This window comes from Lontra canadensis, unplaced genomic scaffold (genome assembly GCF_010015895.1).
Source record: "Lontra canadensis isolate GAN:19392208 unplaced genomic scaffold, GSC_riverotter_1.0 scaffold1, whole genome shotgun sequence".
Classification (NCBI taxonomy): domain Eukaryota; kingdom Metazoa; phylum Chordata; class Mammalia; order Carnivora; family Mustelidae; genus Lontra; species Lontra canadensis.
In genome coordinates, this window is record NW_022630995.1 from 49,918,333 (window position 1) to 49,944,119 (window position 25,787).

The 25,787-nt window shown below is 41.1% G+C and overlaps 1 protein-coding gene across 1 annotated transcript in view; it reads left to right on the top strand.

Annotated features, from left to right (window-relative positions):
• Positions 1-25,787, top strand: part of ADGRA3 (adhesion G protein-coupled receptor A3) — a 124,277-nt gene that overhangs the window by 17,607 nt on the left and 80,883 nt on the right. Inside the window, exon 2 of the mRNA XM_032854110.1 lies at positions 18,453-18,524. Within this exon, the coding sequence (XP_032710001.1) occupies positions 18,453-18,524 (72 nt within the window). The remainder of the gene's footprint in view (positions 1-18,452; positions 18,525-25,787) is intronic.

Sequence of the window (25,787 nt, forward strand, 5' to 3'; positions counted from 1 at the left end):
CCTACCACATCTCATTAAAATCGCTTTGTGAGGTTAGTATTGTCTCCCTCCGACAGGTGTGTCCACTGAAGCATGGACAGATAAATTGATCCTCTCAAGTTACCTGTTTTGTAGGCTTTGGGCCCCCGATTGTGACCTTAGGCCTATAATTCTCGGTATCATGTCCATAAAAGACGTAACCGACAATTTCAGGGCTCACTTTGGTGGTAGAGTGGGGGTTAAGTCTGTGTTGAACAAAAGCTATGGGACTTGTTCACTTTGAACCATTTCTTAGAGGCGGCTGGCTGATGAGATGACAAGGGAACTGAGAATCCTCACCTGCTGGGTGTTCGGTCTAAGGAGCTGTGGGGAAGGAATCAGAACATCCCCTCTTGCTGTCATTGAGGGGTTTAAACTGCAGTGTAGTATTATTGATGATGAAATAATCAGCCCTTTTCTTGTCTGCGTTTTTGAGGTTGAAAACTTTACCTGGGAATAATTGCCCCCATCTCCAGCTTAGTTGCCCTGTTAAGATGCAAGGAATCATAGCAGCATAGGGAAGTAGTTGTCTTTTAGGCAGGTTTCCCCTTTTAGGGAGGGTTCGTACCTATGTGTCACAGTTGTTCTGGGTGGGCAGGGAACTGGCATTCTTACTTGTAAAGGTGACCAGTAAGGAGGGTACAGAGGAAATAACTATGAGGCTGAATGGATACAGGGGCCTTGTTTAGCTCTGCTCCCAAGTAGAATTGTGACCCTCAGCTGATCATAATGTACCTGGCCCTTCCTTTCCTGAATAGTAAAATGGGATTTTGAAACAGATGATCTTTAAGGGCTCTTGAACTGCTAAAGTTCTATGATTTCATATATCCCACTAAAGCAAACCACACCTGATGAGATCACAGAGGTATATTTAAAAATCCACAGACATTATATGCACATTTAATGAAGCTAAAATTGATTTATTAGAATTGATTGGTTGCATTGTGGTAGTAAGTGCGGGGCCTTTTTTCTTGGTGGAGGGGATGTGTGTAGGATTGGTTCATTCCTTAGGGTCTGGCCCGAGTGGTTCTGGAGCTTGCATGCCATTTTCTCCACTCCTCCGGCTGAGTACCCCTCGCTTAACAGGCTGAGACCTTCCCTCATTCCCTAGGGCTGCTCCCAACATTGGGACCTTGTGCTCCCTTTCTATAAATTGGATTTCTGTTTTGTCTCTGAGTCCCCCCCCCCCGCCCTTAAGATCTTGGTAGGTTTCTTTAGCACCGGAACTCTGGCTGTCTCTTTGTAGAACCCTATTCCTTCCTCTGTTACAGGAATACAATTTTTTTTTTTTTAAGATTTTATTTATTTATTTGACAGAGATCACAAGTAGACAGAGAGGCAGGCAGAGAGAGAAGGAGGGGAAGCAGGCTCCCCGCTGATCAGAGAGCCCAATGCGGGGCTTGATCCCAGGACCCCGGGACCATGACCCGAGCCGAAGGCAAAGGCCCAACCCACTGAGCCACCCAGGCACCCCAGGAATACAAATTTTTAACCCCCCTAGCTCAGTAAGTCGGCCAGCTTGTTTATCTGAATTTCTCAGTCTCAGAAGAAATTTACAGGGTGTCCATAACATTTGGAATTGTAGACTTTTTTCCTTCAGCATGGTGAAGAAACCATAACTTCATACACACAGACACGTATTTTTTCCGTTTATCTCCAGACTTAATGGAGGTCTTGGAAATGTGTGTGTCACAGTTATTTTTTCTTTCTTTTTATTTCTTTAAAGATTTTTTACTTTTTTAAAATTATTTTTAAAGATTTTATTTATTTATTTAATAGAAGACACAGCGAGAGAGGGAACACAAGCAGGGGGAATGGGAAAGGGAGAAGTAGGCTTCCCGCTGAGCAGGGAGCCTGATGTGGGGCTCGATCCCAGGACCCCGGAATCAGGACCCGAGCCAAAGGCAGCCGCTTAACGACTGAGCCACCCAGGCGCCCCCACAGTTATTTTTTCTTGCTGGCATGCTCACCCTTCCTGGCTTTGCCTGTGTTAGGACATATTTACTACAAATCTTTCAATGCCAGCCTTCTGGCTGAAGCTATCTATTCCACACGGTTCCCTGCTGACCCTTACTACCTTTCCTAAATCCTCTCTAGGAGGCTGGCCTGTTCCTGGTCACCATCCCTCCACCAATTATAAAGGTACATCAGGGGTCCTAGGTGACTGTGATCTACTTCTGCACTAGAACCAGGATGGCAAATAGGTTTCTGGAATGTCTGCACCAGTGAATTGGGACTAGCCACCAGGAATGTTGTGTGAGCTTATCAGGAAAGAGCTAGGACTGACTCATGATCTGCCCTGGGCACGGGACAGGGAAGGGGCGGGACACGTGCCATTGTTTGCCATTGGCCGTGGAAGCCCAAGACTCTGTTAATGACTATATTAATTGTTTCTTTGGTTTTATAATCTGGGGATCATAATGGGTTTTTGTGCATATCAGTGTTCTTTACTGTTTGAGAGAGTTTCAACAGCTACTTTAAAAGAGTGGCTTAGCCACCTAAATTTACAAAAGGTCTTGAGAGATTTCTTACCAGGAGAATTATTTAGATTCTGTACTTAGTAGTAAGCTCTATCCTTGTCAAAAATATTGATTTCACTCCTCAGCGATAGTTTCGAAAATGTGCTTTCCAAATATCTTCTAGTGGAGTGTCTCCTAGCATTTCGACCAGCTGCCCAAGGATCTTTGGGAGATTGTATTGGGAAAAAAATGCTCAGCTCCCTATATTAAGAACTCCTGCAAATTAGTAAAAAAGAAATACATGGTCTATCAGAAATATGGGCCAGTAATAATAGGTAATGTCTGCTGAGCATGCCAGAGCCTGTCCCACGTGTTCTAAGTGTTGTATTACTTAATTCATACAGTTCCCTAATGAGATCATTATTATTAGGATCCCTCTTTTGTGTCTGAGGCTGTGGGGCATGGAAGCTTATTATTTTCCCTGAGGTCACTAGCCAGTAAGTAATGGAACCAGGATTTGAGCCCAGACAGTCTGACTCGAGAGCTCCTACTTGTAACCAGTGTGTTGTAATGGTCAAAGGACATTTCCAGGAAGGGAACACACATTCACAATTGGAAATGCAAATTAAAATTTTGAGGCATCACTTTTCACTACTTAGATCCAAGTGTGGCTTTGGTTAAGAATACTTTGTAGTTGATGTGTATACTTAAATCCCTCCCTGCCTCCCCTCCATTCATTAACTCAAGCATCTTTCCTGTTGGTGTTCAGGGACTCATAGCCAGCTCCTGGTGAGTAGGGGACCCACCCATTCAGTGCCTGGACTTTAGACCTGTACAGCTGTGCACCCAATTACAGGTGTTGACTTAAAGCACTCAATTTGTGTAATTGGTTCTGCAGCATCAGAAAACTAATACAGACCTTTGAGGAGTTTTCTCTGTTTAAAAGATCTCCCTCTTCTTCTTTGCCCTTTGCATTCCTACTCATTTTTTTTTTTTAAACAAATTTCAGACACCTTTCCCTTAATCATTCTGCATTTCAGTAATATTTAAACTCTGTTGGGGCGCCTGGGTGGCTCAGTGGGTTAAGCCTCCCAACTCTTGTTTTCCGCACAGGTCACAATCTCATGGGTCCTGAGATGAGCTCTGCAGGGGCCTCTGTGGTCAGAGAGGAGTCCGCCTGAGAGTCTCTCCCGCTGCTCCTCCCCCAACGTGGGCCTGCGTGTGCATGTTCTCTCTAAAATAAATAAATCCTAAAAGAAAACAAAACCAAAAACCCTCTGTTTCATTTGGATCAGTCATGCATCCCACATGTAGCACTTTACACTAGACCTCAAGGACTAATAGTACATGTGAATCTGTCTGCTTCAGTATATTCTCAATTAACATGTGGTGGGTCCATCATGAATTTTAGCTTAAAAATCAAAGATTTTGGGGCGCCTGGGTGGCTCAGTGGGTTAAAGCCTCTGCCTTCGGCTCAGGTCATGATCCCAGGGTCCTGGGATCGAGCCCCGCATCAGGCTCTCTGCTCAGCAGGGAGCCTGCTTCCCCCTCTCTCTCTGCCTGCCTCTCTGCCTGTGATCTCTGTCAAATAAATAAAATCTTTAAAAAAAAAAAATCAAAGATTTCAAAATTCTGAAAAGACCTCAGTATAGAGCATTCTCTGTTTGATTAAAATGCCAAATAACTTGCTTCTTATTGGATCATAAATATTAAGTGTCCAGTGTTCTTTATGATGTACAGACGCCTTGAAAAATGGGGCTCTCTTTTCTCATGGAGCTGGTGTGTTCGTAAGATAAGATGACGTATTCTTTAATACAGAGTTTTTCATTTTTAGGCATTTCAGACGCGTATCTAGCACGGCATAAAAAACTGTTTTGTTTTTCTTAACCAAATGCTATTTAAATACACATAGACTTACTGTTCAGTGTCAGAGCAGAAAAATAGATTATTTCCTTTTTGTTTATGGAGCCGCTGAATAAGGAATCTGAAATAATCAGAAGAGAGAACAGGCCTTAAAAAAATGTCAGGTCTTTGATTAAAAATGCATGGAAACTTGAAAGGTTATTTAATGAACCATTTGAATAGTTAAGTGTGAGCGTATGCCCAGGTTGACACCTGTTGTCTTAGTGTGATTATTAATGGCACCCTGTGTTATTCTCAAGTGTCTGTCTGATGATAAATTAGATTGTGACCCCACAGTAGTATGTTAGCAGTTGATGTCTTTGACTTGCTGTCTCGTTTTAATCATTATTCACCTCACCAAGATTCAGGTTGGAAGTACTATTGCATACAGCTTCAAGAAGGCAGGTGGATACACTGACCTTTTTCCCTAATTTGCCAAATCTGTGGAAAAGATCGTAAAACTAAACGATAAAAACACCTGCATGTTTTCAATGTCTGTTTGGAAATGTAGAGTTTTTTTGTTTTTTTTTTTTCTTTAGCATGGAACTCAAAAATTTTATTAGAATATGCCTGGGTGTACATGGCTTTTTGTTTGTTTTGTTTTTTGTTTTTAAATTCGTTTGCCTGGCGTATGGTTGGTTTTTATAAGTCTTCAAACTGGTGACGTGTCCTTTCGTTTTGTTTTGTTTTATATACACGTTTATTAGACATGACTTTCTTTATTGTGGTAAAAGACCTATAACATCATTTCTCACCATTTGTAAGTGTATAATTCAATGACGTTAAAGACCTTTGCAGTGTTTTATAGAAACACTGTCACTGTCTATACCCACTGCATTTTCATCGTCTCCAACATTAACCCAGTACCCACTATGTAATAATTCCCTAAGCCTTCCTCCCCTGTGCCCTGCTGACCTCTGTTTACTTTCTGCAGACATTTCCTCTTATTTAATTGTAGCCATGTTTCGACCAGTTCCTGCTTTTAAAAAATTTTATTTAATTCAATTTTTTAAAAAAAGATTTTATTTATTTACTTGACAGAGAGCGTGAGAGAGCACAAGCAGAGGGGAACTGCAGAAAAGGAGAGGGAGAAGCAGGCTCCCTGCCAAGCAGGGAGCTTGATGAAGGGCTCCATACCAGGACGCTGGGATCATGACCTGAGCCAAAGGCAGATGCTTAATCATCTAAGCCACCCAGGCACCCCTTAAATTTTATTTTTTTAAAGTAATCTCTACACCCAACATGGGGCTTGAACTTATAGCCCTGAGTTCAGTTGCATGCTCCACTAACTAAGCCAGTCAGGCGCCCTACTTCCTATTCCCTTTTTTTGTTTTTTTTACCCCCTGGAGCCCTGTTATTTGCATATATTCCAGATTCATGATGTTCCTCCCAGTAGTGATCCTCTTATCTTTTATCTGCTGAATTTAAAAAGTCAAGCCATATGATCTCACTCATATGTGGAATTTAAGAAACAAAACAGAGGAAAGGGGGAGGAAAAAAAGAGACAAATGAAGCAGCCTGGGGGGGTGGGGGGTGGAAGAAACAGGTAATGGGGATTAAGGAGTACACTTATCATGTTGAAAAAAAAAAAGACACTCTAAATCATTATTTCTTAGGAAAATGCATATTAAAACCATAGTTAGATCCCACTGCACATCGAATGGCTTTAAATCAAAAAAATTCTGCCAGTCCCGGGTGCTGGGGAAGATGTGGGGCAACCCCTCATACAATGCTAGTGGGAGAGCAGGATGGTACAGTTCCTCTGGAAAAACAGTTTGGTAGTTTCTTACAAAATTAAGCATGCATTTACCATATAAGCCAGCAATCAGACTTCTAGAAAATTACTAAAAGAAAGACACATGCTCACACAAAACCCTCTCTTTAGATATTTATAGCTGCTTTATGAATATCACCCAAAATTGGAAGCAACCCAGATGTCCTTGAGCTGGGGAATGCTAAAGCGTTGTCCATCCCTACCATGGACTACTTACTCAGCAAGAAAAAGGAGCAAACTACTGACATGTGCAACACGTGAATCTCAAATACATTAAAAGAGGGTGGGGGGGCTAGGAAATGATCTCATAGCTTTCCTGGTTTCTCTGCCCACCCCACCTACCAAATAGCATTTTGTGTACTCTAAAGCGTTTGTTGCCTTTTATTAGTTACTTATGTGTTCACCTCTTCCAAACCCAAGAAATGAGCAGGAACTATAAATGGACACCATACAAAAGGATATCTAGAAATGGTCAATGAGCACATTAAGAAAAGCTCCACATTTACATGGACAAAAGTACAGATAAGATACTGCTGCAGACCTACTAGAAAGGCCAAAATCAAATAGACTGTCAGACTCTGGAGAGGATGTGGAAGAACTGGAACCATCACACAGGGCCAGGGGGGACTGGGAAGACGGTACAACTGATCTGAGTTCAATGTCTTATGTATGTATTACCCTGTGACCCAGGAATTCCAACTCTGCAGATTTACTAAAGAGAACAAAACTTAGTCCCCAAAAGGAAACACACAGCATTCTTACTGTAGTTTGAAACTGGAAGCCCAAATATTGATCAACAGGGAAATAGTACACAAATGGAAGTATATTTCTAGAGTAGACCATGACTCAGAAATAAAAAGGAACAAATCAGAATACCACAGTATGGATGAATCTTAAAAAAAAAAAAAGTCAAAAGGCATACCCATACTGTGATATACCCAAACTGTGATAAATGTCCCCCGCAAAGGCCAACCTGACTTATGATGATGGAAGTCAGAACGTGGTTTCTACGGGCTGGGGGCATCCCGTGGGGAAGAGCAGCGAAGGGCAGGGAGGAATTTTCTGAGAGGATGGTGATGGTCACTTGTTCTGTCTTGTTGGGGTGGTGATTACAAAGGCATGTACAGTGGTCAGGTCATCACACTGAATACTTCTGTATGTTTTATTGTATGTATGTTACAGCTCAGTAATAAGGCTAGGATTGTACATTAAAGAAATAAGCCATGTTCTTCCAAAAAACTTAATTTTATGTCCTAATTTTATGTCCTAATTTTATGTTATTACATCTCTGTAGGTTGTCTGACATCTTTGTCTTATGTAGGAGATTTTTATGTCCCATCTGATAGTTCCATGTTAAAATCAAACACAAATGGAGTCTGTACTTGAAAATGCTTTGAACAGACAAAACCTGTTAGTCGTATAAGCGATGCTTAATTTAGTTTATTTTGCAAGACAAGTGAAGTTAACTTGACCTGGGTCACTTCTTGCTTATGCCTCTGAAAATCATGAGCAGAACTGAAATAGTTCCCCCAAAATTGAAAAGTGGTAATGACTAGTCAATTCCCTCTCATTTAAGAAAATTCTGATGTTGTAACCAGTCACTATAGAGCATAAATACTCACTGCCTTCACGCTCTGTAAGCAATATTAGAACAGTGTGCCTCAGAGCCCCATTCCATGTTTGGTGGAGGTGCTGTGGGTTTTGCAGTCTTTTTTGGTGTGTGCACAATGTGTCAGAGGCGGGATCCCTAGACACAGACCTCATACAACCCCGAGGCCAATGAGCAAACCAGGTGCCAGTTCCCACCGAGCCCTTTGTGCTTACTGTTCATCTCTCACCAACTGTGGAGTTTCTTAGGTCAGTCTCTAGGATCCTGGCTCTGCTCTGGGTTTTGAGCTGTCCAACTTTACTGTGCATACTTGCTTTCTGTTTGTCTGTTGAAGCTGCTTTGGTAAGTCACCCTCCTTATCTGTAAGGGGAGAAACCTGGGATTCCCTGGGTTTTAGGCAGTGGTGGAATTACCCCATTCCCCATGGTTTGTTTTAAGGAATCTAAAGGTAGAGGTGGGTTCCAACTGGTCTAAATCTTCTTTTCCTCCCTTTTAGAAAAGATGATCCACTTTAGGGGTACCCTTGAGAAAAGGATTTCGAGTCTCCCAAAAACAATGAAATGTAATCTTTGGTTGGTTAACAGAGGCCTCCAGAAGACAGCATGGCTTACAAATACCCTTCCTTTCTTTTTTATTTTTTTAAAGATTTATTTATTTATTTGAGAGAAAACGAGCATGGGGGGGCGGAGGTCAGCTCCCTGCTGAGCAGGGAGCCCAATGTGGGACTCAATCCCGGGACTCCAGGAATCGTGACCTGAGCTGAAGGCCATCTGTCAACCAACTGAGCCACCCAGGCTCCCTCAAATAGCCTTTCTAAAAACAGTTGTTACAAGGAGACAAAACACTGAAGACAAAATCTCCAACTGAGGCTGAGGACTCAACTCTCCATCTAACCCGTCTGCGCCTGACTGTCCTGATGCTAATGTTCCATTCGACCTCCCCTCACCTCTCCTCACCTCCTCAGTTCCTGATGTCCTTGAGAATAAGACCATCCTGTGAACTGTGGATCACAGCTGCATCAAAACATAAACCCTTCACCCGAGTCGTGGTTTGTAAAGGATTGTCCAGGCCTAAAGGTAGATCAAACTACATTTATAAAGACTTCAAGATTCTTATTGGAGCTCATGACCCTGGATTTCCTGCTTTATACCAATTCATTTACATGCGGTAAGGAGGTGCCCACAGGTGGCTCCATGCAGATGATTGGAAAGACCCTTCTAAAAAGTCTTTGAGGATCCCACCACACATGCCTCAAAAGAACAACAACAATTAAAAAAGTGAGAAAAGTCACTCCTTGAAGCTACACCCAGGATTTTTCCTGTGAGAATCGATTGGACCATGGTTAGGCCTGTAAACAAAAAAGGGGCGAATCGGTTGCAGATTTTTGATTTTGCTTAGAAGAAGTAGTTAGAGAGCATTTTGGTCTCCAGGACTGCAAAGCTGGTAGTGCCTTGTCTGCTCATTTCCTTAATGGGCTTCTCCATGAGCTTCATGATTTATTAAAGAAACATAAATTAAGACGGGAGATCACTCCCCTTTCTGAGCTCCAACATCTTGTGGAGCATTTTGAAAGAATTTTAAAACAGAACAAGGGTTGTCAAGCAAATAAAGTCATGGCTCTACAATTAACAGCAACTACAAGGGCATCAACCAAACTGTAGAACTAACTTTGTACGTGCCCGTGTTGACAAGGATACTTGTCAAGACTGTAAGCAAAAGGGACTTTGAAAAAAAGGACTTTGCCCGCAAACAACCTAATTATCCAAGAAGAGGGAGCACTCAATGTTCAGATCCTCAAGATAACAACACCGATGGGGCTGAGGAACCGTCTCGGAAGCTACTCCCAGTAATCCCTGTGAATCATCAGGGTGAAATGAAACTCGACATGAATGAGAGATCTGCCCTGTGCTGGTAGATACCAGAGGGCCTCTTGTACTCTAAACCCCACCATGATATGCCAGGAATTTCCTCAGGGTAACAAAACTCTTCTGGTGATAGGTGTTAGTCAAGTTCAAAGAGTTCCTTTATCAGAGCCCATAATTCTTTCCCTTGGCCCCTTCCCCGAAAACCACGCTTTTCTCTTACGAGACAGACTCTGTGAATCTGCTGGAAAGATTTTCTAAATTCGGAGGCCAAATACATTTTGTCTTTCCCCAACCACATAAATCTGTTAGCTCAGTTTTCAGACATGGGGGTCTGATCTCATTTAACTCCTCAGGCAAGCTTTGCTAGTGCCCCTCGTGAGCTGGCCAGAGCTGGGACCGCTGCTGGGCCCTCCCACTACCACTCACAAGCTCAGGCTGCTAGAAGGGCAGAGAGGGGTTCGGGCTGAGCACAGCTTTGAAGCAGGTTGAGGCCAAAGGAAACCATGACCACTTCAGAGGACCCAGTAGCTAGAGAGAACGCAGGAACAATCCAGAAGTCTGCTTCTAATGACCTGAGTCCAAAGTTTAACAGGAAACCAGTGAATCACCAAAGTAGTTATTAGTCACAGTTTACTGTGCACTCATCAAAAGACTGCAAACCAGGAGCACTCGGACCCAAACATGGGTCTTATAGGGGTGTGAAGGCAGTGAGTGCTGTTTGTAGGGACTGATAGTAATATTAAGAGTTATCGTAAATGTAGAGGAATTGGTTAGTGGTTACCTCATATCAACTTGGAGTAATGAGGTCAGTTTTGCTTACGATTTTCAAAAGCATAAGGAAGAAGTGACCCAGCTTGGCCTGGAACTTTTGCTATTAATGACATTTTACCCCCTTACCAGTTTCTTTTTCTTTCTGTGTGTGATAAATATATTTTAAATGCACACATCGTAACCCGCTGATCTTTTTTTATTAAAGTGATTTTGACTTCTTTCTATCTTTAGTCTTGATAGTATCATTTGAATATCAATGAAAATAGGGTTTTGTTTGCACTTTTACTCAGTTAAGTTAAAAAGCCCCCCCCCATTTAATTTAATCATACATCACTGAAAGTTTAACTGCTTCTCTTACAAGTGAGCGGGTGGCTAATGAGAGCTCTGAGCTGCATGAGTGATTGTTCTCTATGACACATGAATGAATCTCACCAACCTCTCCTAAATGTTAAATTCTGAGAGATTTAGCATTTCTACTGCCTTTAATTACGCCGACTGCCATATAATATGCAATCTTCTATTACACAACTTTTTATTTCAGTGCTGTATCATAGTGAAACCTTAATGTGTAAACATTAAGCCGTAATTAAGGATCCAGACTTAAAATTCATCCACAGTTTGTGTGTATGCCAACAGTGACAACGACTGATAAATTCTTAACTTACTCCTTTTCCTAGCAGCTGGAAATTTCCTTTGATGCCAATTTTAAGATGGTCCTAATTTTAGAAGGGTGAAAATGTGGAAAACAGTAGCTTAGGACACTTCTATTGCAGTATTAAAATACGCGAACTAGATATATTCTGGTAGTATTTTTTATTCTCCCCCTCTCCCCCAAAAATAAATTCCATAAGCTTCAGAGAGAAGTCATGAGAACAGCACCGAGGTTTATTCTCCTCATCTGTACGACAGGAAGCTGGGACATTGGTTACATTTTAGATGCTGTGTTATTAGTTCCTTAAGAGGGATCTTTGAATGCAGAACCTTAAACCCAGCCATATTTTTATCTTATTCATTTATTGAAAAGATATTCTGGGCATCTTGCCAGTTGGATCCTTTGGGAAGCACAGCCAAGTGTTAAGAAGAGGTTAGAAGTACAAGATTTGTGCTGCTGGAGTTGCATCTGGAAGGTGAAGGGAAATGAAGCAGACGTGGGCATGCGACCCTTCAGACTGGGATGCAGAGCTGGCCTCTGTGAAAGGACGGGAAAGGAAGGACGGTTGGATAGGACAGTTTTGCAGAAGTCTGGGCCAGTGCTGCTGCAGAGATCATCCCTTGGGGAGTCTGTGCTGGCCAGAAATGGAGAACCTGTTACCCTGCTGTGCTGAGTCCTTGGCTGGCATTGTTTACAAAGTGGGCAGACTTTGTTTGGAAACTGAGGCAGATCCCCAGGACAGCTGCAGCTGGAAGTTCTCTGCTAACCGCCCTCCTTTGCAGGGTCTCTCTTGAAGGAAGATCTTAGGAGCGCACCTCCGTGGCCACCAGAGCGTCTTATTATGTACCTGGCGTCATTCGAATCTTAACTGTGCCGCTTGGTTTGAATCTGAACCCGGACAAGTCCCCAGACTCACAGGTTTTAGTTTTATTTATTTATTTTTAAAGATTTTATTTATTAGCACAGGAGTAGGGGGAGAGGGAGGGGGAGAAGCAGGCTCCCTGTTGAGCAAGGACCCTGGGATCATGAGCTGAAGGCAGACGCTTAACCAACTGAGCTTCCCGGGCGCCCTGCAAATTTTAGTTTTAAGGAAAATAATACTGATGTCATAGGGTGTTTCTGAAGAGTAACTGAGAACAGCCGTATGAGGAGGGGCTGCACGATGGACTCACACGTTCACGGTTAGATCCACTCCCGTGGGGATGCAGAGATGGTCAGGTTCAAAAAGATCCCCACACGGATTTCACCCAGTCACGGGAGACACGGCAAATACACAAGTCCCTGCACAGGAATTTCACCAAATGCAAAGTCCTCGTTAAAACAAGGTGATGTGGCAGAGTTGGCAGGCAAAACATCGATTCACGCACTGGAACTAAAGCCCACCACCCAGAATTTTCTCTGCAGAGCTGAATGAAAGGATGCATTAAGAACTGGGGACACATTGGCAAACAAACTGCTAATATTTAGGACAGAATGTGCATGTCGCCGATGGCGTGCTGACTTAAATGTGATTTTAATACAAAGGTTTCTCAGATTGATGAGAAGTTTTGCCATCTAGTTAGTACTTACTCTTACTTGCTAGGAAGAATTAATTTAGAAAAGAACACTTGATTTTCATTTGCCGGAAACCAAAGAATAAACTGGGACAGCGTATGCTAAAACAGGCCCTGACAGACTTTCTCTTTCTCCGTAAAGGGCCAGATAGTAAATATTTTAGGCTTTCTTGGCCACGACAGCCTCTGTTGACACTACTCAACTCTGCCGTCATCGCAGGAAAGCTGCCACAGACAGTATGTGAACAAATGGGCATGGTCGTTTGCCAAAAATATTTTAAAAACATGGAAATTTATGTTTGATGGAATTTTCATGTATTATAAAATACCATTCTTTTGATTTTTTTTTTTTTCCCAACCATTAAAAATATCAACACCATTCTTAGAAGCCCACAGGCTGTCCAGACAGGTGGTGGGTTGGATTGGGCCACCCCCTGGCCTAGAACTTAAGTGAACATGGGAGTAACCAGTTTCCATTAGCAGGATAAATGAAGCAAAGCACCAAAAGGACTTATGAGGAGTTAGCATAACTGATTTTAGCTTATCACAGGTGGTCCTAAATTTTTAGAACATGTGCCTATGAAAGTGTCTCAGAAGCTTAGCCTAGCCATATTGTCTGTTTTTTTTTTTTTTTTTAAGATTTTATTTATTTGACAGAGAGATAGAGAGCACAAGTAGGCAGAACTGCAGGCAGAGGGAGAGAGAGAAGCAGGCTCCCCGTTCAGCAGGGAGCCCAATTCGGGGCTCTGTCCCAGGAGCCGAAGGCAGCCGCTTAACTGACGGATCCACCCAGGCGCCCCTTTTGTATTTGATAAAGATGTAGCAATAACAAGTATTACTCTACATAATAAATCTAATGCAGAATCAGTTTGTGTTACTACAGTTTCTGTTGCTTGAGCAAATCAGAGATGTCGAGGGATGGAGAATTTTAAAATGTAAATGCATACCTTCAGTCCTTAGTATGTCTCTGATCTTTCTGTGTGAGTGCCTGAAGAGCATTCTCTCTTCCCATTTTGCAACCCCTCATCTGCTGTCCCATTTTGTGGGTCCTGTATTTCATCAGGACCAATCCTCTGTTCCTGGAATCAACCTAAATATCCAGTCATTAAGTTTCACAAATAATAGTGCAATGAATAATTTTGTTGTATAAATATATAATTGCATAATTTAATATATAACATGTATATAGCACAATTGCAAATTTGTCTTTGGGATAAATTTCCAGAAGGAGAATTAATGGATCAAAGGTTGTAAATGCGTTTGTACTTTTGCCTTCCATAATGTTTATATTGATTGAGAGCAGAATATGAGTGGTGGTTTCCCTCTGATTATAAAATGTGTTATCACGTTTTTCTTGCACTCCTTAAGTGAATTATGGTATCTTGTTTTAGTTTTAACTTGCATTTCTCTCATGATTGTGGTTGTATATCCCTTCATACGATTATGATCCATTTGTGTTTACTTTCACTGAACTGTCTTTTTATGGCCTTTGCTAGTTTTTCTACTGGGGATTTTTTTTTTAAAGCGCTCTTTATATATTTGGGAAATGAGGCCTTTGTTTTTGGTAATAGTCATAAGTATTTGTTTTTTATCTTTTAACATGGTTTATGATTTTAAAAATGTAGTCCTCTTTACTCCTTAGTTCTAGGAAATCTTTAGTTATTGTAGCTTCTAAATCTGTCTGCCTTTCATTTTCTGTTTTGTTTTTTTTTTTGTCTGTATGAGACTGCCCTTGTTTTAAATATGACAGTCTCTTAGTCTTCCCCCTTTCTTTTCTAAGGATACTTATCACTGGATTTAAGGCTCGCACTAATTGAGGATGATCTCATCTCGAAACTTTCAGCTTCATTACATCTGCAAACATCCTTTTCTCGTTAAGGTCATAGTCCTGGGTTCTGGCTGGGCATATCTTTTGGAGTCCCACCATTTGAGCCATTGTAATAGCACTATTTGATTGTTTTTCTTATTTTCTTCTTCAGGGGTCGACTTCAAGAATTATATTACTGGGGCACCTGGATGGCTCAGTGGGTTAAAGCCTCAGGTCATGATCCCAGGACCCTGGGATCGAGCCTTATATCGGGCTCTCTGCTCGGCAAGAAGCCTACTTCCTCCTCTCTCTCTGCCTGCCTCTCTGTCTACTTGTGATTTCTGCCAAATAAATAAATAAAATCTTTTAAAAAATTATATTACTAATGTTTGATTTGAATATTTAGAGCTCTTGACATGTATTTTCAATTCCTCTCTAAAGGAAAATTATTCTGTGCCTTCTGCCATCCAGGGTGTGGGTGCTGTGCCTAGCATTCCATTCTGGGACTTGCAAGAGCAAGTGACTGAGAACTTGTAATACTTAATTTTAATTTTTTCTGCTCCATAAACTTTTGATTTTTTTTTAAACATGTCTACATTAGGTCTTATTCCTTTTTTCATGTTTCAACCGAAATGATATATTGAACTAACTTGATACTGTGTTAAATGTAATAATGGACGTCAAAGTCTTCTTACTGTGTTTAAATTCAAGAGGCAGGAGCCCAGCATTGCGTTCCTAAGCATTGTCTATAGATCAGGTGGTGTTAAAACGTCGCTAGTAGAGAACAGAAATGGGTATACATGAGCTTTATAACTTTGGTCAAGCTTTATACCTTACATTCAGTTACGTCCTAGAAAGTTTGAAATTTCAAAGATGTCAGCAAAAATATTGATTAGAATGGGTTTTAGGTTTATAATGATACGTGAGATTATGCATTTGCTTGCTCCACAGTCTCTGGTCTCAAAATTGAGTATAAAAACTCTCTGCAGAGTAGATTTATTCATACCGATCCTGTTTTCTTGCACAAAATCCTTAAACACACCAAGTAATGGATAGACTGAATATATTAACATGAGGTTGTAAACGGTATTTTTTAAGGTTACAGTTATAACTTTTTAAGTGTGATGAAATGTCTTCCTTCTTACTCTTCTCAATAAAATCTATCATTTATTGTACTAAAGCCTTTATGACTGAGCCAACGACAGTCCTTTTGCTGCAACAGTACTGAGTGTAATTCAGCTGGCGCCCTGACAGTTTTTCATAAGCTCCCTCCATATTTGGGGATCATTCTTCACCATACACAGGGCAGTCCTGTCACTGAGTCTGTTACCTGGTAGCCTGCATAGTTTTCCTTTGTTTCTTTAGTTCTTGGTTTATCGGTGATCAATTCTCAGTCACCATCAGGTTCGGCAGTTTTGCTCATGAGAATATGAATATAGAAAATAACAAGAAGCTACAAGGGAACTTGGTGGTCATTCTGGTCTGATTTTTTCCATCTTGAAAGTGGTGACATTGAAGTCAAACTAGAGAGGTGACCTAAATGACTTACTGTTGGGGCGGGGGAGTCTCCGTTAAAACCTGGGCTTTGGATCTCCACACCATTGTTCATTCCTCTACTTTTAGTGTCTCTTCATAGTGCCTGTTAAGTTGCAAACTGTAGCTGCATAAACATTTCTTGAATATGAATAAACGTGAGCCTTTAATCTCAAAACTTAAAGTATTCCTTCAGTGTTTATTTCTAAGATAGAATTATATGCAAAATTAACTCAATTTCAAACTCTCCCTGGTTAGGAAGTTTCTTAGGTTTTTAATCATCAGGAGAGAAAATATTTAAATAGTAAGAATTGTCTGCTAGATATTTCAAAAGGCACTACAAGATTATAGAGAGTAAGAGAAACTTGTAGAAGCCTCATCACCAAGGTGTTGATCCATTAGGGTGTGTTTTTTCCCAGTTTTTTTTTGGTTGGGTTTTTTTTTTTTTTAATTTTTAAAGTTTTTATTTTTTATCTCTGCAGAGATTCTTTCAATCAGTGATACCAGTTTTGTTTGCCTCTGAACTAAGTGCGAGCATTTTCCTTTTTATCAACTTTCCTCTGAAAGAATCCTTTTTTAATGGATGCATGAAGATTTGTTTGAATGTACCATCATTTTACTCTTCCTCTTACATAATGCTGAAATAAGGTCACGGAGTATCCTTCTTGTTAGACTTGAGGACATGTTTAGGGATGATGTTCTGAGGAGCAGGGTGGGAGGGTCTTGAGGATACACTGAGGGGCTGCTTGAGAAAGCTTTTTTCAGTGACCTGGGTGGCTGTGAAGGAGAATGAGTTTGCTTTTGCCAGAGCCAACCACCTCATTTGTAAAAACCTTTGTAATTTTGATTAGAGAAAATGGTATTGTATTTTAACTGTAGTATTTTCGACCACATGTTTTCTGTTTTCTTGGTGCCAATGGTCGACAATGCCCTGTCCTTGTTTTAGCCATGTCTTGGGGAAGAGGCAAGATATTACATGGTAATATACTTGGATTGCAAGAAACATTAGAATGAGAGAGGATGTAGGTCTTAGAACCAAGGAAACAGAATCTGAAAGTTAATGAATACTCATTTTCCTAATTTCTTTCTAGTGTTTATGAGGTAGATATTATTTTTCCTGTTTTATGAATGAGGAACACTTACAGAGAGGTGGAGGGACTGGCCAAGATCTATGGAACTTGAAAGCAAGAGAGCTGAGCTCAAACACAGGTATCCTTGACTCGTGAAGCTCCTAATAATCATCCCACAAAAAAGGCTCTGAAAGGTGAATGGGTCTGAACAGAGATGTTGTTTTTTGATTCCACTCATATCAAAAGAAAATCAGATGTCAAATGGCTGTTTTTGTTTGAAGACAAATAATTAAAGGTTCTTCGTTTAGAATAATGAAAGTAGAGAAACTAAAAATGAATACCTGAACTCCGAGGACCCAGAGGCATTCTGTTATTTGTATATACATAGAATCGCTGTGTTGCACCGTCGGCGAGGGGAGGGGACCCTGTGCAACTTTGTACCCCTTTTGAAGGGCGCCCCTGAAGTGCATCATGGTGTGTGATGCAGAGCTTTCTGCCCACGAGGCCAGCAGCATGTCTCTGGACCTACGTTGACGTATGTTGAACGGGAGGTTTATGGTCGAGATTTTCTGGCTTTGTGATCTGGTTCTGGCATTTGCTCCGGTCACCTTGGGCCGTTAACCTAATTATTCTTCTCTGCCTTGGTTTTCTCATTTTCTTATCTTGATGTCCGAATCAGGTAGCTTTAGCACATTGACTTTATGGAGAATCTTCATTGGTGCTTTAGCTGTAAGGGGCTCAATGCCTAGAGGGGGACAAAGAACACATAGTGTCTTCTTAGGCAGTCCCATTGTGCAGGTGGCTTGACTCTGACTTCTTGAAAGAAATTCTTGGTGTTGGGTCATATCTTTAGGAGCATTGTCCTGATACATCAGATAGAGTATTAGAGTAGATCTGCCCATGCTGTCTGTATGTTAGGGTGTGTAAAAGATGTTTTCACACATGTAGACAGTAGATTTGCATACTGTTAAATTACAAATAATATTCAGCATTGAAATATCTAGAGGATGCTTTATTTCTTTGTAAGATCAGTATTTTGTAGCATGTTACACATTTTCTCCATTGTTTCTAGTTTTTCAGTAAGTATGCGACTTACATAAATTAATTAATTATATAAGTGCATGTGGTGTTCTTCTCATATGGAACTTGAGAGCTATTTTCTGTTCACTTATCTCCCTTTTTACCTTAAAATTTTTAGTCAAATGTGATGGGAACAATTTAAGAGGTGACAAGATGAGTGAGTGAGCTGTTTTAGGTGGTTTCTCAAAGAAAGAGAGAGAAGCTCCTGTTTTTGTCAGGCATCTCAAAAACCGCCTAATAAGTGACTTCTTAGAATTCCTCGTAGGTTTAAAAATAAGGAGCTAAATTATTTTGATATTGATGGTGTACATATATTCTGCAACTTACCTTTTTTCCTTTTTTTTTTTTTTTTTTTTTAGGATTCTGAGTAACAATAAAATATCCGAGCTGAAGAATGGCTCATTTTCTGGGTTAAGTCTCCTTGAAAGATTGTGAGTATTTTTTTAATATCTTATTATTATTTTACTTACTGCATTTTTTTGTTTATTATGAGCTTTCTTTGAGTGAAAGATAATACTTAGCTGCGTTTTTATTGTAAGTCTTTTCCTGAACTCCCGACTTTTTAAAATAAAAATTTGGAGTTTTCCCAAAATTTTATTATAAAAAAGTTTAAGAATAAAATTTCAAGAAATAGTTATTTAATTGGATGTTGGCAAGCTTTCTGTAAAGGGCCAGATAGTAAATAATTTAGGCTTTGTAGGCCATATGGTCTCTTTCACAATGCCTCGGTTTTGCCAGTATATAGTGGGAAAGCAGCAAGAGACAATAAATACATGAATCGATGTTGATGTGTTGTTATTTTCAAAGCGGGCTGGAGATCATGATTTGCTGACCACTGGCTTATGGAGCAGAGATGCTGTGTCGAAGTTCTGTCATGAAATGTGGTGGGGCTTATAAAATAGTCAAGTAGAATTTAAACACATAAAGGAGGGAAATTTTTGGATCAACTTTGATATGTTATTCATATGCCTTTGAATGCAATAATTGTGCTTTGCATAGAAATTAGGTCTGGTTTTGTTCATGATCAGGTATATTATTAGTAGTGCTTATTTTTTTGCCTTGGATTTTATACAGTGCACATTTAATTTGCTTGTATTAGGATTGATAGTCCAGGATCACGTTTCAAATTCCTCTTATTACTCATACATTTAGGATTATATTTCAGGACATTTTTTTCTTCTTTTTCCTTTGGTGTTGGCTCCACACCCAACATGGGGCTTGAACTCATGACCGACCCTAAGATCAAGAGTTGCATGCTCTTCTGACGGAGCCAGCCAGATGCCCCTCAAACACATTTCAGATGTATGTAAGGTTTGGGTAATATAAAGAAGCTCTACTGTGAGCCTCCCCAGTTCTGCGAAATTAGAGATTTCCCTTACTTTCCTGGTTCTCTGTGCTCTGCTTCACTCTTTTTCTTTCTGTGTGGTCTTCCCTTGACCATCTTTCCCAGTGGTTTCTACAAACTCCCACAAGACATTATTGCTTTGATCACATACGTGTTATTTAAGCATGTATGTAGAGTTTTTATTTATCCTTTTATATATGTCTGTTCTTTTCATTGATCATGTCTTAAATCAAAAGTCTTTTTTTTTTTTTTTTTTTAAAGTAGGCCTCATGTGCAGCATCGAGCCCAACACGGGGCTTGAATTCATGACCCTGAGATCAAGACCTTAGCTGAGATCAAGAGTCAAGACACTTAACCAGCTGAGCCACTCATGTGCCCCTTAAATCAAAAGTCTTAAAATCAGGTTTTTCCATTTTTTTATAAACATATATAAAAATAGCGCTTTTACATATATGAAGTATCAGTACCTTCATGCTTACACATACACGTGTATATGTATGTATGTACACATACACATATGTATAGTGTTCAGTGCTTAATTCTCAGATTTTCTTGCTTCTGTTTTCATTCAACTATTCCTATTCTGTTCCACGTAGGCCATGTGCCTCAGAGGGTCCGTCATACCTAAGCCCCAGGCCCGACTCGGTGGCAGACGGTCCTTCACTCACATTCCATGGGCCCAGGGTGAGGAACGGGCACTGACCAATTTAACTGAGTCAGGATTTGCTCATCACTTTTTGGGAAAGGAATTTCCTTACTGTCAACAGAACAGATGGTTGCACGGCCTAGAGGCTGTCCTGCCACTGGCTTGGGCCGGAGCCGACACACTGAAGAGCAGGGAGTAGGGCGCATCATGGTCAGCAGCAGGGAGGCTGGAGGGACCTTGCTGAAATAAGGTGAGGCAGTATGTTCCTGTTGGGCTTTCTGTTTCTTGTAAGAAAAGTCACTGTGCTTGACAGATAGCCTTAGCATGTCACACAATGTTAGGCACTGAGTAGCTGCTTGGTTAATAATGGAAGGATCAGTGGGGTCTCTTTTTCCCCAAGGGAGGATGATGGGGACGCCTAGGTTATAAATGGTATCTGTTGTGTTTATAAACATGTTTTAGTTTTGGCCGCTAGAGTTGCTGTGGTTGTTCATGCACATCATACAAAGTATGGGCGTGAATAACTACCCTTTTTACTCTTACTTTTTAATTTCATTTTGGTCTTTGACTTATTTTCCGTCATTTATTGATGAGAAATCCCTATACAGGATAGAAACATACCAGGTTGCCACACCTGTTAGGTGATAGGAAGATGCTGCTGTAATTGTTTTTAGCTAAGGGTCTGTTTATACCTGAATCCCAGAACACCACCTCTGTTTTGTAGGGTCACAGATACAGATATAGATAGGATAGATGGACTCAAACATGCATACGTATGTGTACATATATGATTGTGTGTGTATATATATACATATACGCAGACTAAGACCCCAGTGATGATTTTGGGACCTGGGCCATCTCTGTTGGGAAACATTTTTACCTAAGCTCTGCATTTCCTACAGACCCTTCAAAGCCCACACCTGAGTCTTGACCTCACTGCCGCTATGTGGGACCTGTCCCCCATACTGTCACCATGGGAGAACAGCACACTGCAGAAAGAAAGAAAAAGAGATAATATGGCTAGGCTCTTCCTGTTCTGGTTTTGAGAAGGAAGGACAGGGGGCAAGGGTTCCAGAGGAAGTGCCCTATCAGTAGGGCCTTTGTCTGTGAGCATGAGCTCAGACAGAACTCCTTATTCCTGCAGGTTCCTGCTGGGACCAGTGGCTGGAAAGGCCCCAGATGGCCTGAGAGCTGAGGCTGGCTGGTCCCTTGTGGAAACTCCCTGGTCTTTGGTTTATCTCGTGCTCTAAAAATTAGGTAAAACAAAGCAATCCCATAGCCAGTGGCTTGACCCTTTGCCAGGAGTTCATGATCAAATACTGATGAATGTCTTCTCAGGCCTTTCCTGGTATAGTTCCATTCATCTTCTGTGGGCGTGGAAGGTCGGTGTTGGTGCAGGGTGATGAGGAGGGAGGCTTAGGGGGAACTTGGGGTTTTCCTTCCCCTGTAGCCCAGCACTGTCTTTCTCACAGTTACACTTTCTACGGCCTTGCTCTTCTCTGATTTGCTGTACTGATGTTATAGCTAAAGCCTGTATAGATTTTGTAATTTCCATGCCACCTCCTTGAATAACTTCTTAATTCTTTCTTTTCTTTTCATAGCTTTTCTCATTTTCCCTCTCTACCAGGTCATCTAACTTTTAACTAACCTACTCCACCTCTGTGTCCCACTGTCTAAAGACTCTGTTGTCCTTCCTTCATGTCAATCAACTTTGTTCTTTGAGTTGTATGCTTTGTATTCTTCTGTGATTTTCTTCACTGTAGGATTCTATTCATGGACTCTGGTTTGCTTGGGATCTCATCATATATCTGTGAAATATCTTGGGGGTCTTCTCTTCCAAGACCCCGCAGAGACTTGAGGACTTTGTCTTGGGTTCTCTGTGTATCAGACACAAGCTGTGTGAATGCAGTGGTTGTTACCAGACTGCTCATGGTTGCTGTAACAAGATACCATAGACTGGGTGCCTCAAACAGCAGACATTTATTTCCTTCTACTTCTGGGGGCTGGAAGTTCAAGATCCAGGCACTGGCAGGGTTGGTTTCTTCTAGGGCTGCAGGGAAAGGATCTGTTCTGGGCCTTGGCTTGTAGATGGCCTTCATCTCCCTGTGTCTTACCATGGTGTTTCTTCTGTGTGTGCATGTGTGTGTTTGTGCACGCGCACATTTCCCCCTCTTATAAGAACACTGGTCACATTGAATTAGGGCCCACTCCAATGTCATCATTTTTGAGTTGATTACCTCTTTAAAGAACCGATCTCCAAATACAGTCCCATTTCCAGGGAAGAGGCGTTTGGACTTCAACAAGGAGTTTTGGAGGGGACAATTCTTATGACAATGATGTAGCATTTTTGTAGATTTGCTAATGTCTGCTTTCTTTGCCTATTCCTAATTCCTAATTACTCTGCCTTGGAAGGGATGAAAGAACAGAGAAAAAGGACTTGGTTTTTGGCTATTGAGTTCCAAAAGTCTTACCGAGTCCAATACAGAAAAGAAATTTGAGAAAAGGTAACATAAGAGGAACTTCCTCCTTTTCTAGATACACATTCTGTGGGCTCACTGGGGAGTTAGAGAGAATGTAGAAAGATCTTATATGTTGGTGAGTCCCTAAGAAGGGTCTCATCTTTGCTTCCCCATTCCTACTGGTTTAGGGAAAGGACAGGGGAAAAGACCATGTAATAAAACCAATATATGGTTCTGAATCTAAGGGCAAAGGGTCTCTGAAGCCTCTTTCCTGGAGAAGAAGCAAATCCTTGAAATTTCCCAGGGCCCATTGCAATATAGGGGCAGAAAAACTGGTCACATAGCCATTGAGGCACATGGGCTAGGACAGTCCTGTAGAGTTTCCCAGGGGAACAGCAGACTGGCCCTTGTTGAGTAAAGAGATGTGCTTGTTTGCAAAGAGCTGGCAGTAAGTGACTTATTTAGGGTCTGGGCTAGTCAAGTTGAGTTCTGGACTAAAGACCTAGCTAGCTGCCTAAGTGACTTGAGGTCTTTGTAAATGACATCAGTTTCAAAATTTTCAGAGTTACTTGAAAAAACGCAGTGGCTGATTTTATTCCTTCACTGCTCGTCCCTCCTGCACGTCTCTCCTTAGGTCTTCCACATGTGAGCCTGAGAGCATTCGGTGCTCCAGCACTGGGCTGAAAACCACTCCCCTCTGCCCCGGGAATCCTCAACCAATACCTGAGAGCAGATGGTGGACAACCACCTGACCACCCCGCCTTTCAGGAGGGGTGACCCCTCGGCTGCTCTATGCTCACTTCCACAGTTCCCCCTTGGGACTGGAGGTCTCCTCATCAGTGCCCCTTGCATGGGCTTCCTTCCCATTAAAGGCTGCCTGCGTTTAATTAACCAGCAAGTACACTTCAGAGATTAAGGAAATCTGCACGTCAAGCTCCCTCTGTCAGTTCCTTTGATTTGAAGGATAGCTTCTGAAGGGGATTCATTTTTTCTCTCTCTCTCCCTCTCTGATATAGTAAAACAAGCCTGGGTGCACATATCCTTCACTTTAGTGTATTGTGATTCTCCCTCTTTTTTTTTTTTTTTTTAAGGTTTATTTTTTTGAGAGAGTGAGAGAGAGCATGCGAGTGGCGGGGGGTGGGGGGGGGTCAGAGGGAGAGAGAATCTTTAAGCAGATTCCCCACTCAGCGCAGAGCCCAACTCAGGGCTCAATCTCACTACTGCTGAGATCATAACCTGAGCTGAAACCAAAAGTCGAACTCTTAGCTGTCTGAGCCACCCAAGTGCCCCTAGAGTATTGTGGTTCTCGTTATGTATTTGTCTGTATTTAGTGACACTCCTCTATAGACTTATTACTGACACTAAAATGACATACCAGCAATGTGTTTGACTCCCAGGCTTCTGTTCCATCCCAAATGATGGGTCCAGGTCACCATAGCATCTCTTTCTAGCTGTTGCCAGGACCAGTCGGAGCCAGTAAGAGTGATGGGGGATGTTTAGCCATGGGGCTTTGAGAAAGTTTTCCTGGCTTCTGAGGAATAAAGGAATAAAGAATCCACTCTTTGTCATGACTTTGTGCTTGGAGGTGGTTTGTGGACCTTGGCATAGCCTATCACGATTGAGGGTCAGCCTGAAGGCCAATTTGACTTTCTGGGAAGGTCAGAGAAATGTGGAGAAACCACTTATGCTGTCCTAGGTCTTTATTTCCCTTAATGCCAGAAAATTTCCTTTATTGCTGAAACCTTTTTGAGAAGATGTTTCTGATACTTGCAATTTAAAAAAGCGTCTTTTCTGCTACACTTGACATTCTTTCCTAAAGGAGCTCGCTCTGTTTTCTAGGAACTATTAACACACTGCTTTAATTTTGTTTCAGCAATTCTTGTGCACTTTTTCATTTATGTTTTAATGATCCAGCATAGTTGGATGTAACAATAGACCCTAAAGTTCGACTCCTGTTTCCTAGGGAAGCTGTGATTGGTAAGGGAAGGGGAGATGTTAAATGAAAGAATCTGGCTCTAAATATCTTTTGGCAATGCCTGATTAATATGGCTATTTTTAAGTATTATATAATATGTCAAGGAGTTTTTATTATTAAAGAAAAAGTGTATCTTTAAATCATATTACAGTTCTCAGTTATTCATGAGCGGTATAATGTAAAAACACATGTAGTACATCATTGGCCACAGATTTATGGACTGCTTTAGCTAAATAAGTACTTGTAGATGTGGTTTAAAATCTGAAAAGGGAAACATATGTTTTAAAAAAAACGGAACTGACATATATTTTTGTTTGCAGAGCTATTTTGCTTATCCAGTACAAGTCAAAAATATGGCAACTGAATTTTCTCCTAAAATATCATTTCTCTTCGAGGTGTAGGATGGGGATCATTTGGGCCAGAGGGAGACAGGCACTAATAGGTTGGCCTGATGATTAATTTTATTTCCTGGGACTTAAAAAGTTGGGAACAAAAAATAATTTTTATTAATGAAAATTTTTAAGTATATAAATTTAAAGAATTAATGTAGTAATCTCCCATATCACCAATTTATTTACCCAGATGCAATAATTAGTAATGATTTGCTATCATTTTTTTCTTTCTCTTGGAACTTGCCTACACATACCACACTTTTGCCAAATTACTTGAAGGTCAATTGCAGGCCTCATGACCCTCTGCCTTTATTGAGAAATGTAAGTAGTTATGAGTGAGATGCAGCTGTCTCTGTGTTGCCTGAGTTTATGAATATCATAATGATTTTGTAGCTAGCTGTAATTTACCAAAAAGACTTTTATAGTGAAGGTCAGGTAACATAATTCTGTCTCTCAGCCATGATGTACTTTTTTATCCATTTATCAACTGTCTTCATCCATTCTGGCTGCTGTCACAAAATACCATAATGGGGTAGCTTGCAAACAACAAACATTATTTTTCAACAAACATTTTAGTTTTGGAGGCTGGGAAGTGTAAGATCAAGGTGCCAGCAGATTCATTGTTCGGTGAGTGACTGCTTCTTAGTTGGCTGTAACCTCACATGGCAGAAGGGGATGAGGACACTCTGGGGTCTCTCTTATAAAGGCATCAATCTCATGCATTAGATCTTGGCTCTCATGACCTAATCACCTCTCAGAGGCCCCACCTCATAATTCCATCACTTTGGGAGTTAGGATTTCAAAATACGAATTTTGGGAGGACACAAACATCCAGACCATAGCCGTGTCCATCTGCACTCTGTAATGTCTGTCAGTC